General features: G+C 37.3%; 1 protein-coding gene across 4 annotated transcripts in view; it reads left to right on the top strand.

The window, feature by feature from the left end:
* DPY19L3 (dpy-19 like C-mannosyltransferase 3) overlaps positions 1-14638 on the top strand; it is a 34983-nt gene that overhangs the window by 3550 nt on the left and 16795 nt on the right. For all 4 annotated transcript variants that reach the window (XR_009487933.1, XM_059857001.1, XM_059856999.1 and 1 more), the window contains exons 4-12: positions 5801-5891; positions 6744-6865; positions 7067-7212; positions 8858-8981; positions 9440-9574; positions 11247-11378; positions 12385-12486; positions 12938-13011; positions 13248-13406. Coding sequence is in view for 3 of the 4 variants with exons in the window: in XM_059857001.1 (XP_059712984.1) it covers positions 5801-5891; positions 6744-6865; positions 7067-7212; positions 8858-8981; positions 9440-9574; positions 11247-11378; positions 12385-12486; positions 12938-13011; positions 13248-13406 (1085 nt within the window). In the remaining variant the exon portion in view is untranslated. The remainder of the gene's footprint in view (positions 1-5800; positions 5892-6743; positions 6866-7066; positions 7213-8857; positions 8982-9439; positions 9575-11246; positions 11379-12384; positions 12487-12937; positions 13012-13247; positions 13407-14638) is intronic.

The following is a 14638-nucleotide window of genomic DNA, read 5'->3' as shown; positions in this document are numbered from 1 at the left end:
TTTTTTCGTAGAATCACTGCAGAGAAAATAATGCAGCTGTACCCACAGCTAAATTTAACCAGAGAAAAGAACAGGTGAGTCATTTCCCTTTCAAATGCCTAAAATCCATTCTGCTAGGTCTGTGTATTGTGTTGTTCAAAGAGTACATTTATTTAACTGGAATACTTGCCTTGCACAATGTCTTTTCTATGCTACACACTTATTGTGGCCCAGAAACATTTCTATTCCCCTAATACAAATAATTTGCATTTCCTGCAACAATTGCTGTTGTATTATACCTATAATACTGTGTTGTGCCCACCCTTATCTTCCCTTGATGATATAGAGAAGTTGTACTCAATATATTGAAGGTACACCTTGGGTTTGCCTTTTCCTTCCAAAAGCAAGTAGTGAATAATTTCAAGGTGTTGAATATTTCCAAGTTCAAGCAGGCATGGGCTTGTGGCAACATATGAACATAATGGATGCATCTTTTTTATTCTGTCAGACTGACCCAGAGGAGCACAGAGTTGACTGAAATAAACAGCTCTGTAGTTATAATTAAGTTGTCCCCTCAATGGGTGAAATAGTAATTTTATTTGATAATTTTTGTTTTCATTTGAAGTACACTAGAATGCCACTAGATACCAAAACTGAAATAAGCCCCTCTAGTTTTCTGTAGTCTGGATTCTGTTGTCTTTGTAGCTGTTATTTCATCCCGTGGAGGTGATGGATAGCTGGTAACACTGCAGCAAAAGCAATTTCAGCCAATTTGATGGAAAGATTCTAAGAAACATTAAGTTCTTCTGGCAGCAGGGTAAAGGAGAAAGAGCTGCAGATACTCCCTGGTCTCACAGTGTCCCTTCTTCAGAGGGGTGTGATCTCCAGCAGAGCATGTATGTGGAGATTGCACAGTGCTCACTTCAAACAAAATACTGCTTTAGGAGTGGTAAGGGAAGAGAAGAGTGCATGTGAAGAGTCTGAACTTTCCTGCAAAGCTGAGGCAGGAAGGCTCATCCCAATATCTGTAAAACAATCCACAGCTGTCTCTGTGCCTCTGTGTAGGAATGTGGTCTCTCCAGGGGTATGTACATGTTTTCCAGCACTGTTCAACTGGCTAATCTTTTCATTACAGCACATACTATATACTAAGAAAGATAAGACCCTCAAAAATCACATGGAAAATAAGTGGAAAAGGTGCTTTCTTCTCTAACATTTTATAGTTTGGCCAAAGCATCTATTTTTACAGGTATTAACTGAACTTTCCAAAAGTTTGGAAAGTGTAAGTTTTATTTTAGTTCATACCTCTGGCTGGATTCTTAGAAGGGAGAACTGTAGTCTAATCCTTGTCCCTCAGTTATTGCATGCATTGATTAGTGAGAATAATGCAGAGGTGATCTCTTTTCATTAAACAGAGCATAGAATAAATGGATGCATTACAAATGCACATCCAGTGTTTTATTAATCCCCATGCCTGTGAAATACAGTAGAGCATCACCACTGCTCTTCAACATAGAAAAGAAAAATTCTAAATCAGTTCTATTTACATGTATTTTAAACTGCTAACTTCAGTCACCCTGAATTGGCTGTAAAGGGGGCAAATTTGAGGATTTATGTTGCTGAAATCTGATACTAAAATGATACAACAGTGTATTATTCCCCTGAACTTTGTTCCTTTCATCCAATAAGCTACAATTAGTCAGATGTAAGAATTCATGCCCAAAAGGGTCTGTGTAGCAACTTAATTAATACAGAGATGCAATAGGAGACCTGTTTTGTCATCTTTTCTTCTATATGAAGGTATTCTTCTCCTTGAAGAAGATCTGCAGTGTTTTTCTGACACTTCTGCACCAGGTGGATGTTTGTACCTGCACCTTTTAGGTGTAAAAGGTGGAATTTTTGTTCTGAAGTCCCTACGGATACATGAGCACCACAACTGCATATTTAAAAAGTAGGCAGTTGTACTCAACCCTAAAAATGGGAAGTAAAAGAGATTATTATGCAAAGTCATGATTCCTAACTGCTAAATAATTGGAGTCAGGACTTGCACACACACTTGCAGTGATTGCCTTTCTGTAATTTCAGTTGCAATTCATCAAAAGCCAGTTCAGATTTGGGTGTCTTCCAGCAATGGTTCACCCAAGTAGAAAAACTGTCTGTTCAACTGTTGTGCTGTATTTTGAATATGGCTTTCAACAGTGCATTGATTTCAGCTGCTGCTCTGTGTGTGAGGCTTGTTCTTGTTTGCTGGTAAATGTGCCTGCTATTATCCATTAGCCATGGTCACAGGAGGAAGATGTACAATTGTTTTCTTACCAGAAAAACTGAAAAAGCACATCTTGAAGAGTGGTTTATGCAATGAAGGAAGTGCACAGTTGTTCCTTTTTTTTTTAATTTCAAGATTTCCTGAAAGAATGACCAAAAAAAAAACGAAACAGAAAAGATTCAGCATATCATGTCACCTAGTCAGGAGCTGTGTTTCTGTCCCCTTCTAGCAGGGATCACAGGTTACAATCACTTAAATTCATCAACTAATTTTTAAGAAAAAATTTTGAATCTCTTCTCACATACATTAAACCAACAAACATTTCTGTTTGTGATGGTGGAAGTCAAAACAGATTTCTTATCCAAAAATCCTTTCTCAGTTTTCTGTAAATGTTCTGGCATAACACATCTGAAATGGCTTGTCTATTTTCAGTGATTTTCAGTAGCAGTTTAGTGGCTGCCCCTCCAGTGTAGCATCTTTTGGGAACAGAATCTGCTATGCAAATAACAAAAGGAGGGGCCCCCTCTCCTGTCAGCCATTGCTTGTTCAACTGCAAATTCTGAAGATACTTTGAACAGGAATGAGCCAAGGCCATGTAGCAAATTAATACTGTAAGAAAACCAGATGAACTTTGGAGCATTCATTTCTTCTTCATCCCTTCTGAGTAAGCATTTAGATACTCATATTGAGTTTAATAAAATTGCTGCTTGCAGGAAGTCAGGAATGAAAATATAAGATTGTAAGTCTTTTAGGATAGGAGTGCCAGGATTTAGTCTATGAAGTGCTCCTATTTTCCCTTTCTACATTTTGAATGCAAACCCAGAGAAGCTGTGGCTACCCCTGGATCCCTGGAAATGTCCAAGGCCAGGTTGGACAGTGGGGCTTGGAGCACCCTGGGATGGTGCAGGGGGTGGCACTGGATGGGCTTTCGGGTCCCTTCCAGCCCCAAACAAAATGACTGTCTGAGGAAAAGCGGGGAAACAGGTGATGAGAGCTGCACAAAGTGAATGCTCAGGCATGAAGGGAAGGAGGGCCTGCAAGACTTTGGCAGTTCTTTTGCACAGAGGTGCCTGTCGAGGTGTTAGGGGTACTTTTACTCTGGATCAGAGCTGATCTGGAACATACCACTCCAAGAGATGGGTTTGAGGTCACCATCCAGGAGAGCTTTCAAAGGATTAAAAACATTTGCTGAAGGCTTGTTCTCAACTGGGAACATTGACAGCAGCTGTGTGTTGAGAAAATGTTCAAATCTTCCTGGTCTTAAATTGAAAAACTAATACATAGTTTCAATTACACAAATTTTGTTTTAGCTGTCTCAAAAAAAAAAAAAGAAAAGTAATTGGAGCTTTATTTATGCTCATTATTTATAGAAAAACTCAACTCAGATTTTGGCTGCTTGCTCAGCATTCTGAAGGACTTGCTTAAGGAGTCTGAGGAATCATAAGCTCTAAAATTTTGCACTGCCCTTGAGAGAAAGTCCTTTGAATTTGGTCATGAATGGTTAAAATCATTCGGGTACAATTGCCTAAATTGAAATAATAAGCAGCTCTCTGTGTGTCCCAGAGGAATGTGTTCTTTATTTTTCCCTTGGAACAGTGATAACTTCTTTGTTGCCATCTCACAAAATGAATATACAGACAGATAAGCATGTGCTCTCACAATGTTTACCCATAAGTCTGTATGTTTTTATTGACATGGAAGGCAAGGAAAAGTATAAATTGCTGTAGAACTGGAAAAGTATTTTCAGTGAGCAAAACAGATGTTATCTTAGCATGAAACAGATGTAAAACTCACTAGTGTTTGTCTCATAAAGTATAGCATTTGGTTGAATACAGCTGGTGCCAGGATTACAAATTAATCATGTTTGAATGCATTTTTGCTAATTAGATCCCCCTCTGTGACTCCTCTCTCCCCCTTAATAAATTTCAAATGTTAGCATTCCCAGTTTTTTTTTTTCCCATTATGAGCATTTAAGAGTCAGCCACTTTTTAGTATTAGAAAACTTTTCAGTAGTGACGAATTTGAAAGTAGAGCCTGTTTAAAATCCAGCACTCTCAATTTGCTAAGTGTTTGGCTTTTGGTATGATGATGATTTATATGTCCAGGGCAGCTGTGAGGGTTTAATTGTGAACTTAGATTGAATCACTTGTGGTTTTATCTATTGACTTTTCTCAGACCAGAACTAATATTGGTTTGTCAACAACTGGCTTCAATAAAACACATGCTTTGAGATAAGAACCTGTACTGGGCAGCAGAGGAGAGAAGAACATGATTTTTGTCAAGCTTTATGTTAGCTCTGAAATAGAATTGATTCTGCTCCAGCACAAGAGTTGGGATTGTATGAGAAAGTTGAAAGTCTTGGGGTTCTGTGCAAGTTTGCATTAACAAGATTTGCATTCATAAAAGTCTCTGAAAAAGTAAGATTCTGTTATTTCAGTAACATTCTTTTGTACAGAAAGATGAATTCATAAGGTTACTTTTATAAATCACACAAATTTTTTAGTGACTTGCATATACTACATAGAGGGATTTCACTGGATTTTCAAACCTCAGTATAAACTTTTTCTAACTAGATAGAGACTTTTTCTAACTTACTGCTTAGGAGATACACTTGCTGGGATGCTATTATACAAATTACTAAAAAGATCACTAATAATAGAACATCTCTGCATAAGATAATTGTTAGTTCTCATCAGATTGGTTGGTCGTGCCATCTTTGTTTTAATGTGGTTGCCCAAAGCTGTGGATTTGTTAAATTTCATTAGGTCTTCACAACTAATGAGGTAACAAAAGGAAATACATTCCAAAGCAAAGAGCTTTCAGATCTTACTAGACCCCATCTGCTGCAATATCAGCTAAGACAAAGGCACCATTTCAAATGTACCTGGTTTGAAGTGTACCTAATAATAATTTAAATAATTTGAACATTTTAAATTAGAAATAAGAAGTTCACCTAGCCCTAAAGCCAAGTAAAGAGTCCCTTTCACCTGTAGTTTAAGAATGAGAGCAATGCCAGCTAGCTTCCTGCAAGAAGCAGTGTTGAACAAGTGGGCAGCAGCATCCCCTGCCAGCTGAAATATCCCTGACATCATGGTGCAGCCCCCTCATAGCACACTGAATTAATTGAGCCTTGAGCTGGCAAAGCCATGGAACACAATGGGATAACTACATCTGGGAGAAAAGGTTAAATGCACAAAGCAGGGATATGCAGCTTCACAGTCCAGCTGGGGGCCACTGTGCCAATCAAGTTTGTGGTATTGCAAAAAAATAGTGAAATGCCCAAAGTATTTTCAGGCAGCATATCAGAATCACAAAGAGCTTGTACATTTCCCCAGTTAAAAGAGTCATTTACACCCTAGCTGTTTGCCTCTTACCCTAATTTGTCCATGTATGTTTACCTTTGTCAAACTAAGTTGCTTAGAATGTGAAAGCCAAGGACTGAAGCCTCTCTGGAGGTCAGTTTCTCTGGTGCTGCAGGAATTGGAGTTGAAGGCAGCTTTGCATGGTGGTGAAAAGCAAATGGAAAGTGAATTTCCTGTTGAACTTCACTTGCAGGAGGTCGAAAGAGAAATTTCATTCAGAACCGAGTGTGGACTTTATTATTCCTACTACAAACAGATGATTCAGGCTGCTTCCATTCAGCAAGGTATTGTAAACTGTAAAGTAAGTTTTGCAGCTGACTATTTGTAGGTTTGGTTGGGGTTTTTTTTCCAAATATAATTGAGAACAAGGCACACCATAACTATGAAAGATAATGTAACAGTTGTACTGGAGACAGATTTATTCTGTTCCTATGCCAGGGAGCCACTAAGTTATGGATATAATAAATTTCACAATGATGATTTCTGTGCCACACCTTCACATGCTGATGAAGGCAATCACTTTGAGGGACAGCTTTCATATCTGTTCAGGTTTCAGCTTGCTCGTTTATTCAGTTTATTACTTTCATTTTTATTCTCCTCTCGTTTCATTTGAGGTATGAGCTATTTCTGGGAAGGGGCAATGTTTTTTGCTGTACTCCTGGACAGTAAATGACACAAGGAGCAGCTTCTAAGGAAATCATATACAGTGATGGGGCTTTCTCAGGCAGTCTCATGTTTTCTAGATATTTAGCTGTTGCTCCTTAGCAATTTTGCTTATACTACACATTTTTCAATAATAACTTCACCTGTGATTAAAGTAGTGCCAAGAACAGTTCTCAGGATCCAGAATGTACCACAGATTCTATGCTGGGGATAGAAGTATAAAAATAAATGTTTTATACAGTACTAAATATATAGTACTTGAATTAGCACTGTGAGTCACATTTGAAGCAGGGAAGCTGAAGACCTCAGAAGGTCATGTTGATTCAGAGGTAATGTGTTCTGAATCATTGACTCAAAGTTTGCAGTTTCTGATGAGAGATCCTAAAATACCTTTGAAAAAGTTATTCACTGTTCAAATGAAGATGGAGGGGGAAAATGACAATCTCCTATTTCAATTTCTCTTTATCATTAAGGTTTACATGGTTTAGTATATGACAATAAAACTGAATCTGTGAGGACAATTAACATACTTGAAAGAATGAATGTTTACCAGGAGGTGTTTCTCAGCATTCTGTATAGGATTCTTCCAATTCAGGTAGGCATTTATTTCTGGCTTTAGATTGTAAGTGCTTTATGAAGATTGCGCAGTGAATCATAGCTCCCCTTTGTAGATATTTTCTAATTAGAAATATTCCTAATACCTTTTTAATTTGTAAAAGCAAAACCTAATTCATGCTAAGTATAATCCCCCCTGTGAGTGTTTTAATGTCAACATCAGTATTCTTGTGTTTTACAGCAATACCTAGAGCCTGTTTATTTTTATATCTACACTTTGTTTGGACTTCAGGCAGTTTATGTCATTGCTCTGTATGTAACAAGCTGGCTTCTTAGTGGAACATGGCTTTCAGGGTTGTTGGCAGCTTGCTGGTATATTACAAACAGGTGAGTGAGATGAAACATTTAATCTTTCTAAAATTTTACCTAGTTTCAAAGGTAAGGCATTAAAGCTTTAACTGCATGATTCATTGGACAAAACATGGAAGTCTAAGGCCTCTCTCCAATTAGCCAGAAAATGGAAAGAAGATTTAAATAACAAAAAATTACTAGAAAATAATCAGAAATGAGCTGACGTATCAGACTGGGTTTTTAAAGGTTCTGGAAGTTTGAGTAGAAAATTTTGTCTTAAAGTGATCTCTGAAAGTGGACTACATCTTTCAGATGTGTCTGGAGCTCCAGGTGATGTCCCCTGTCTTCTCCAGTCTAGGATCTCTCAGGTGTTACAGACATCTGCATGAAAGCCCTTCAGGTGTCTCCTCACTGCCCCACACCTGCCTCCAGGGGTTCCTTCCACAACCTCAGCTCATCTGAAGTTCAGCTTCTCTCTCTCCCCTTATTCCTGTAGCCACTTCCTGCACTAAGCCTCAGAGAAAAAACATGGTAATTGAGCTGTTCTAGTGCTCTATCACTTGAGGAGTTATCAGTTTGGATATAAAAACCTAAGAACTGGCTTCATGCCAGAATTAAGCTGCTGGCATGAAGCTAAGACTGGTGACATTGGCTGTTACCTGTAAATTACTCAAGAAAATAAAAGCACAGTCTTGGTTCTACCAGAAATGTTTGATATGCTAATGAGCAGCTCTAAAGGAATTTATCTGCAAGCACATTCACTACAGAATAATTACAGGTTTACAGAGGCAGGATGTTTCTTTCTCCAAATATAAAAGTAATTAAAAGCCACATGCAATGTACAGTATTTCACACATTCTTCATGAGGTCATCTCTTCCATTTACAGAATATCTGGAGCAAATTTTTCCATCTTTCTAATAATTGGTGAACACTGAGAGCTTGTTTCCTTTATGCAGTATAATAAGTGCATAGATTGGATTTGGATAAAGACTCTCTGTCCAGATTAATTACATCTGAGGCTACTGAGTAATTCCATCCGGCTAAGCATGTTTCAGATACGTTGCTTACTTGCTGTTTTAGCAAATATTTTCTCTACACTGGGAGAAAGAGAATTATTCTTTGTTTTTTACTTTTAAATTAGATTTTGCAAATGACCGTTCTTTGGGGAGTTCTTCCATCACATCCTTCTTATGTTCAAAAGCTTCAAAAAATGACCCAAAGCTCATAAGCAATTAAACTGTGCTCGAGTCATTGGGATCACAGTGAAAATTATATTCTGTTTATATTCTTATATGTGCATTTGCAAACCAAAAAATGTAGCATGACCTGTGGTGTGGAAATCCACAAGCTGGATTTTTTAAGTGCTTTTGGTTTGGGCTGTATTTGTCATTTCTAAATTACCCAAGCTGGGCTTCATAAGTAAGATGTAATCCATAGTATATTTTTTTTACAGTTAGTGAAGCTGAAGTACATCATTTGAGATACAGAAAAAATGGATAACTTGCAGAACCTTCGTAGTGATTTATTTTCAGAGCCAGGTGTGTTGAAGGAACTGGAGTGTAGAGCCTCCATCTTTATAAATAAGGAGTTAAAATAGGACAAAGATGCCTGTCATTGCAAGCTGTCTGTCACCAAGTGTTGGCTTGATTTTGAATTTGTGAAACTCTCTGTTTTGTACAGAGTAGATACTACAAGGGTAGAATTCACCATTCCTTTAAGGGAGAACTGGGCACTGCCATTCTTTGCTGTTCAGATAGCAGCCATCACATACCTACTCAGAACTCATTTACAGCCTGCTCAAGAAGTGAGTATTTCTGACAAGTATGACACAGAAAACTCAGTAACAGAGAACTGTCCTGATCTGCAAGAATTAAAGCAAATGGGTGATTACAGTTTCTTTGACCAACAGTTAAGTTACCACTCCTCATTTTGATGAAGTAACTGCTATTTATGCCACAGTAAAACAGGTATTGCATTTTAATCTGGGGGCTGAAACTATCCAAGATCTCACTGTTTTCTTGCAAATGGTATTACAGTGATAAAACAAAAGCACAAGTCAAGAATTAGTAACTCTAATAAAATGTTTATTATCCTCTAAGCTGTTATTGCAGTTAGAAAATTCTGTGTTTTAAAAGTAGTTTAAAATAAAACCAGATTAAGGTGGGCTTTGGTTTGGTTTGTTGGGTTTGTTTTTTTTTTTTCTTGATTTTTTGTGTTTTAACCAAGAAAATGATAAAATAGAATTTTGTTCCCTCCTTGCAGAGGCTCACACTCATGGTTGTATTCATAGCAACGTTTCTCTTTAGCCTGACCTGGCAATTTAACCAGTTTATGATGCTGATACAAGCATTGGCATTGTTCATACTGGACTGCTTGGACATGCTTCCCACAGCAAAGGTAACTTTCTCTTTGGAAAGAACCTACTTTTGTTTCTTTGCCTTCACAAAGCCAACAGTTTTGAAGGTGTTTTCCTAACCAGTGGCCTGGATGCCCAGAGTAATACAGATTGTGGTGTGTGCCTTGTGCTTTGAAGTAATCACAGTGTATAAACCCTGCAAGTGTAAAAGGGAATGAAGGAAATGACACCATTTCTGGTTTTTGTTCACTTGAACCTAGTTCATGTCAATTTAATTTTTGTCTGCTTTTGTTTAGACTCTATTTGACACTTCCAAACACCATCCTAACAGCTGATCTGATACCACAGCTGTAGCATGGCCTCTCAAAGTTGTCAGAAGAAAAAAGTACCACAGGGAATCTTTGTGTAAGCTGAAGTCAAAGCAGTATATGAATTTTGCCTCAAGCATTGTGCATCCTCATTTGCCAGTCAGGGCCAAGCTCTGTACACAGGAGGAGGATGCAGAACACCAGGTTGCTGGGGAGAAGCAGTTGTCTTGCCTGCATTGACATTCACCACAAAACAGCATTGCCCCTGCTGTGTTACTGAGCTGGATAAGCCAGAAAATAAAACAAGTCTTACTAAGAAGGTCAGGGATCATTGACAGTCAATCTTACAAAACAGAAATGTACTGTAGAAGATGAAAACACTTTCTTTGACATTAACATTGCTGTGAAATTCTTCCAAGATCATTTTAGGCATGGTGAAAACTTGCACTGGTTGAAAAAGGTTCTAACTTTAGGAAAGGATTACAGGAGGATGAAGAGTAATTCATGTAAATTCATTTTAAATTTGAAGCAGACTTGAACTTTACTGATTGTGTTAATTTGACTGAAAATAACTGAGTATAGGGCCTGCATATCAAGATAAATGTGGCTTACTTAAGTTTCTGAACTCTTCATTATATCAGCAGCTGCAAGCTGAAGTCAACATTTAATGTGACTGGTCAGCTATCTTAAAAGTCAGCAAATTACCAGCTTCATCCTGAGTTATTCCAAAACAAACTCACCATACCACTGTCTGTACTCATTTTCAAAAAAGCACTGCTTAGAACTGTTGGAGTTTGTTGGGCTCTCTGATACTGATTTACACCACTGCTGTAACACAAGACTGAACTTGGGATCTTTGTGTGAGGTAAAATGTGTATTTTGGTACCACTGTCAGAAAATCAGCTGGGGTTTAGTGCTTACATTGAGCTGAACACTGATAAAAGAGTTTAGCATAACCCAAAAGGGATTATACTGAACCATTACTGAAAAGTTTGAGAAGGTAGGTGAAGTTTGTTTGCTGAACTGCACTGAGCCATAACTCTTTAGTCATAAATGTATCACAGAGGCTACAGAAACACTTCTTGGACTAAAGAAAATAAAACCATCTTCCAAATATTAAGTAATTAATATTATCCTCACATTGCAGCTATAATCAGCAGTTAATCTGCTTGATTATAGGGTCAGACTTCCTTAAGTATAAAATAGGCATAAAATATTAACCTAAGTAATTCAGGACATAAATATAAAAAGGGTACAGTATTGGCTTTAAATGTAATGATTCATTGCAAGATGATACATTATTTGTGAAAATAATTGATGTTGAAATAAATTATAAAGCATATTCAGAGAAAAGCACCTATGACTGTGAAGTTTTGTAGGCATAAAAATCTCATTGTTGTTACAGGTTACATGGCTCTATATCATTCAGATTTCTGGGTTACTGCTGGTCTGTGTCCTACAGTTCTTCAATTCTATGATTCTTGGATCATTACTTATAAGTTTTAATGTCTCTGTCTTAATAGCAAGGACAATCCAGGTAGGTACCAAGTATTTCTGTAGTACTAAATAGAGTATTTTTATAAGTGAATGTGTGTGTGTGTGTGTGTGTGTGTGTGTGTGTGTGAATGAGTAATTTAGATGCATTATAATTTTCATTTAGTAATACTAATTAAAGGAATTACTATAGCATACAGCAACCCAAACACTGCCTGATCAAATAATGATTTCCATTACACCAACTGCAGCTTAACCAAGCACATCAGACATCATAATTCCATGACTGCTATTAACATTAATGATTGTGCAAGCTGCAGTTTGGATCCTGAAAAAAAAAAAATTGCATAAATGGACTTTACACCTGTTTCAACAGGACTTGGCTTGAATTTATGGATTTGCCTCCAGCAAATAATCTGAAACAACTAGGACAGCTAGGCTCATGTCTTGTTCAGCTTCCTGAAATCCATTGTTTCTTTCAAAGATTAGGGTTTTGTTACTGTAGTTACAGGGTTTTTTCCTGATTCTGGCATTGGTGACAGCCTCTGACCACAATAAAGGAGTTTACAGGGCCAATCCTATTGTCTGCACCTATTCCCAGTTAACTGTGAGCAGCTTATCTGGATCTGGAGCTTGTAACTGGAAAATTGCTCAAAATCCTATCAAACAGACAGAGCCAGAAGATCCCTTTACCATGTTTAGTGGAAGGTGTAATGAGTAGATATTTCAAAAGGCACACAAGATTGTGGAAATTGGGGAATGAGTTCTGTAAGTACACTAGGGCTGCTGCCAAAGAAAAGCTGTTTGGCTGCTTCCAAAACTCTGCCAGATCAAAGCTTTTATGACATTGTCCCTTCAGTTTGGTGCAAGAAGTATATCTTTATTCTGGGTACTTGGTTCTGTGTCTATTTTTTCTTAAATTACCCTAATGCAAAGTTGGTGCTGCTCAGGACTAGCAGATGAGCTGTTGCAAATAGCCTGTGATGCTTTTGTTGCAAATACATTAAGATAAAAAAAGGACTGAAATACTAATATTTTCTTCTTTGTAGAAAAACCTAAAAAAGGGTGGCTTGCTTAATAGGCTTGGGAAACTTATCCTCCATGTTCTACTAGTCTTGTGCTTGACTCTCCTAATAAATAAATTCATTAAGGTAGGCAAATAATTTTTAATATCAAAAATTACGCATTGTATTATGTGTTAAAAGCTATTTGTTAAACATCTACAGGAATATCATTAAACAAAAACTGCAGTGAGATTTTTCTGCATCTCAGAAACTGCATTTTAGAAATGAAAGATAGTTTTGCTAATCTTTGGTATATGGATTTGAAAACTTCATAAATTAACACCAAACAATTGGTGTTGAAGCTCACCTGTAATTTTATATCAGTTGTAGATCTATTATGTTGAGCATTTGCAAAGTGTTTCACTGAATTTTCTTTTCAATGAATGCAGTTAAAACTGAATGATTCTTTGATTACAAAGCACCCATCTTAGTAAACCTGTGCTGCTTTACAGTTTCATTTCAATGAAAAAAACACTGTTTACTGTGCAGCATTTTTGATATTTAAAATAAAATTTCCTTTCTCTTCCCCCCTTTGTAGAAAATTCTTAATCTTGAGTCAGATGAGCATATATTCAAATTCCTGAAAGCAAAATTTGGATTTGGAGCAACGAGGTACGATTTAGCTGCAGTTTTGCTTTTTTGTTTGACTTCTTTAATTGAAGCCTTGTGGTTGTTCCTCATGTGCAATAAATCACAGTTTTACCTCATGTTTATGTCATTCTTGCTCTAAGAATAATCTGCACAACTGTGACTTTATAATTTCTTAAGAATAAAGGGAACTTTGATCCTTTTTGACACCAAGTTATGAAATACATGATGGACAAGGGTGTTTTTTTTTTTTTTTTTAGAGATTTTGATGCTAACCTGTATCTTTGTGAAGAAGCCTTTGGTTTGCTACCCTTAAATACTTTCTCAAGACTCTCCAGTACATTACTGTTTTACGTCTATGGATTTGTTCTCTTCCTTCTGACAGTAGCAGCTGTAATTGTTGCCTTTCGGAACCTCAGGTAAATACAGTTTTAAGAAAATTCACATTTTTATCAATTTTATTTTCTTCAGCTGGCTGAGGAACTGACAGGTGAACACAGCAGCAAATACAGGATTGCTTTGCACAGCTACTGAGGAGTGGGGTGTAGGAGAGAGAATTCAGGCAGAAAAAATAACTTCCTATTGAAGCTAAAAATGTAACCAAAGGAACATCCTTCCCTAGATTCACTCAAGCTCTTTGCTGCTGAAGTTTTGCAGTATATGTAATGTTCCTTGGGATCCTTGGGATGAGGAGAAGCAGGGGAAGGATGTTTTTATCTAAGACATTGTTATTTTATTAGTTCATCCAATTTTCCCTGTGTAAAGCACTCCAAATCACAGATTCCCCAGGTGTTACCCTCAAACTGCCCAGAAATGAGCTGGAATAGTCTCTGCTGAACTTTGTGGTCTGTGTGAAGGGCCAGGAGCTGTAACTGTGCATCACTGCTGGCAGTTCCCACAGCTCATCTGTGGGATTCTGAGGTATCTACAGCACACAGAAGAAAATCAGAAATGTTATTCCAAAAAAAATGGTTCATTATAGAGCTCTCAGTTTTACTAGTACAACCTGGGCAAAAGGTAGAAGGGATCATATAAAACTTGATTGAGCAAAAATTCAAGGAGTGTCACCTGACTAGTGTCATTATCAGAAATTTTAGGGAAGACTGGGTAAAAAGGAGAGAGAGCAAGAGAGTTTTGGAATGTCTTGGACACTCTCCCTATTTTATGACAATTACATATTACAATAGTAATTGTCAAGTGTCAGTTATCTGTAAATACTTTTGGTACTATTCAACCAGCCTCTTTACAAACTTACTGGATCTGTCAATTTTAAAAATAAAGATTCTGCAGCTCTTATTTTCTGCAACCCTAGATGTAATCCCAAACATGCCCCTAATTTTTTAATGCATTTATCTCACTCATCCCCTGCCCTGAAAAAAACAGGAAAACCCCACAAACTGAAGCAGCTCCTTTTTGGGTGTTTTTTTTTTTTTTTTTTTTTTTTTTTTTTTTTTTTTTGAAGGGCACTCCACATATATTCACAAGGCTAGACACCTCAAGCAATAACCACTCCCTTCAGGGCTCACTTTCCCTAACTCTGCTTCCAGTCTATGCCTTTGGTAACATCCAGACAGCCCAGCACAACCCCACAAATCACAGTTAAATTCTTCACTCATCAAAAGTCCTCTGAACATGGGAATAGCTGCTTCCA

The sequence above is a fragment of the Haemorhous mexicanus genome, chromosome 12, assembly GCF_027477595.1.
Source record: "Haemorhous mexicanus isolate bHaeMex1 chromosome 12, bHaeMex1.pri, whole genome shotgun sequence".
In the NCBI taxonomy this organism is placed as follows: domain Eukaryota; kingdom Metazoa; phylum Chordata; class Aves; order Passeriformes; family Fringillidae; genus Haemorhous; species Haemorhous mexicanus.
Note: the sequence above shows the minus strand (reverse complement) of the source record. Positions and strands in the feature narration are given on the sequence as shown.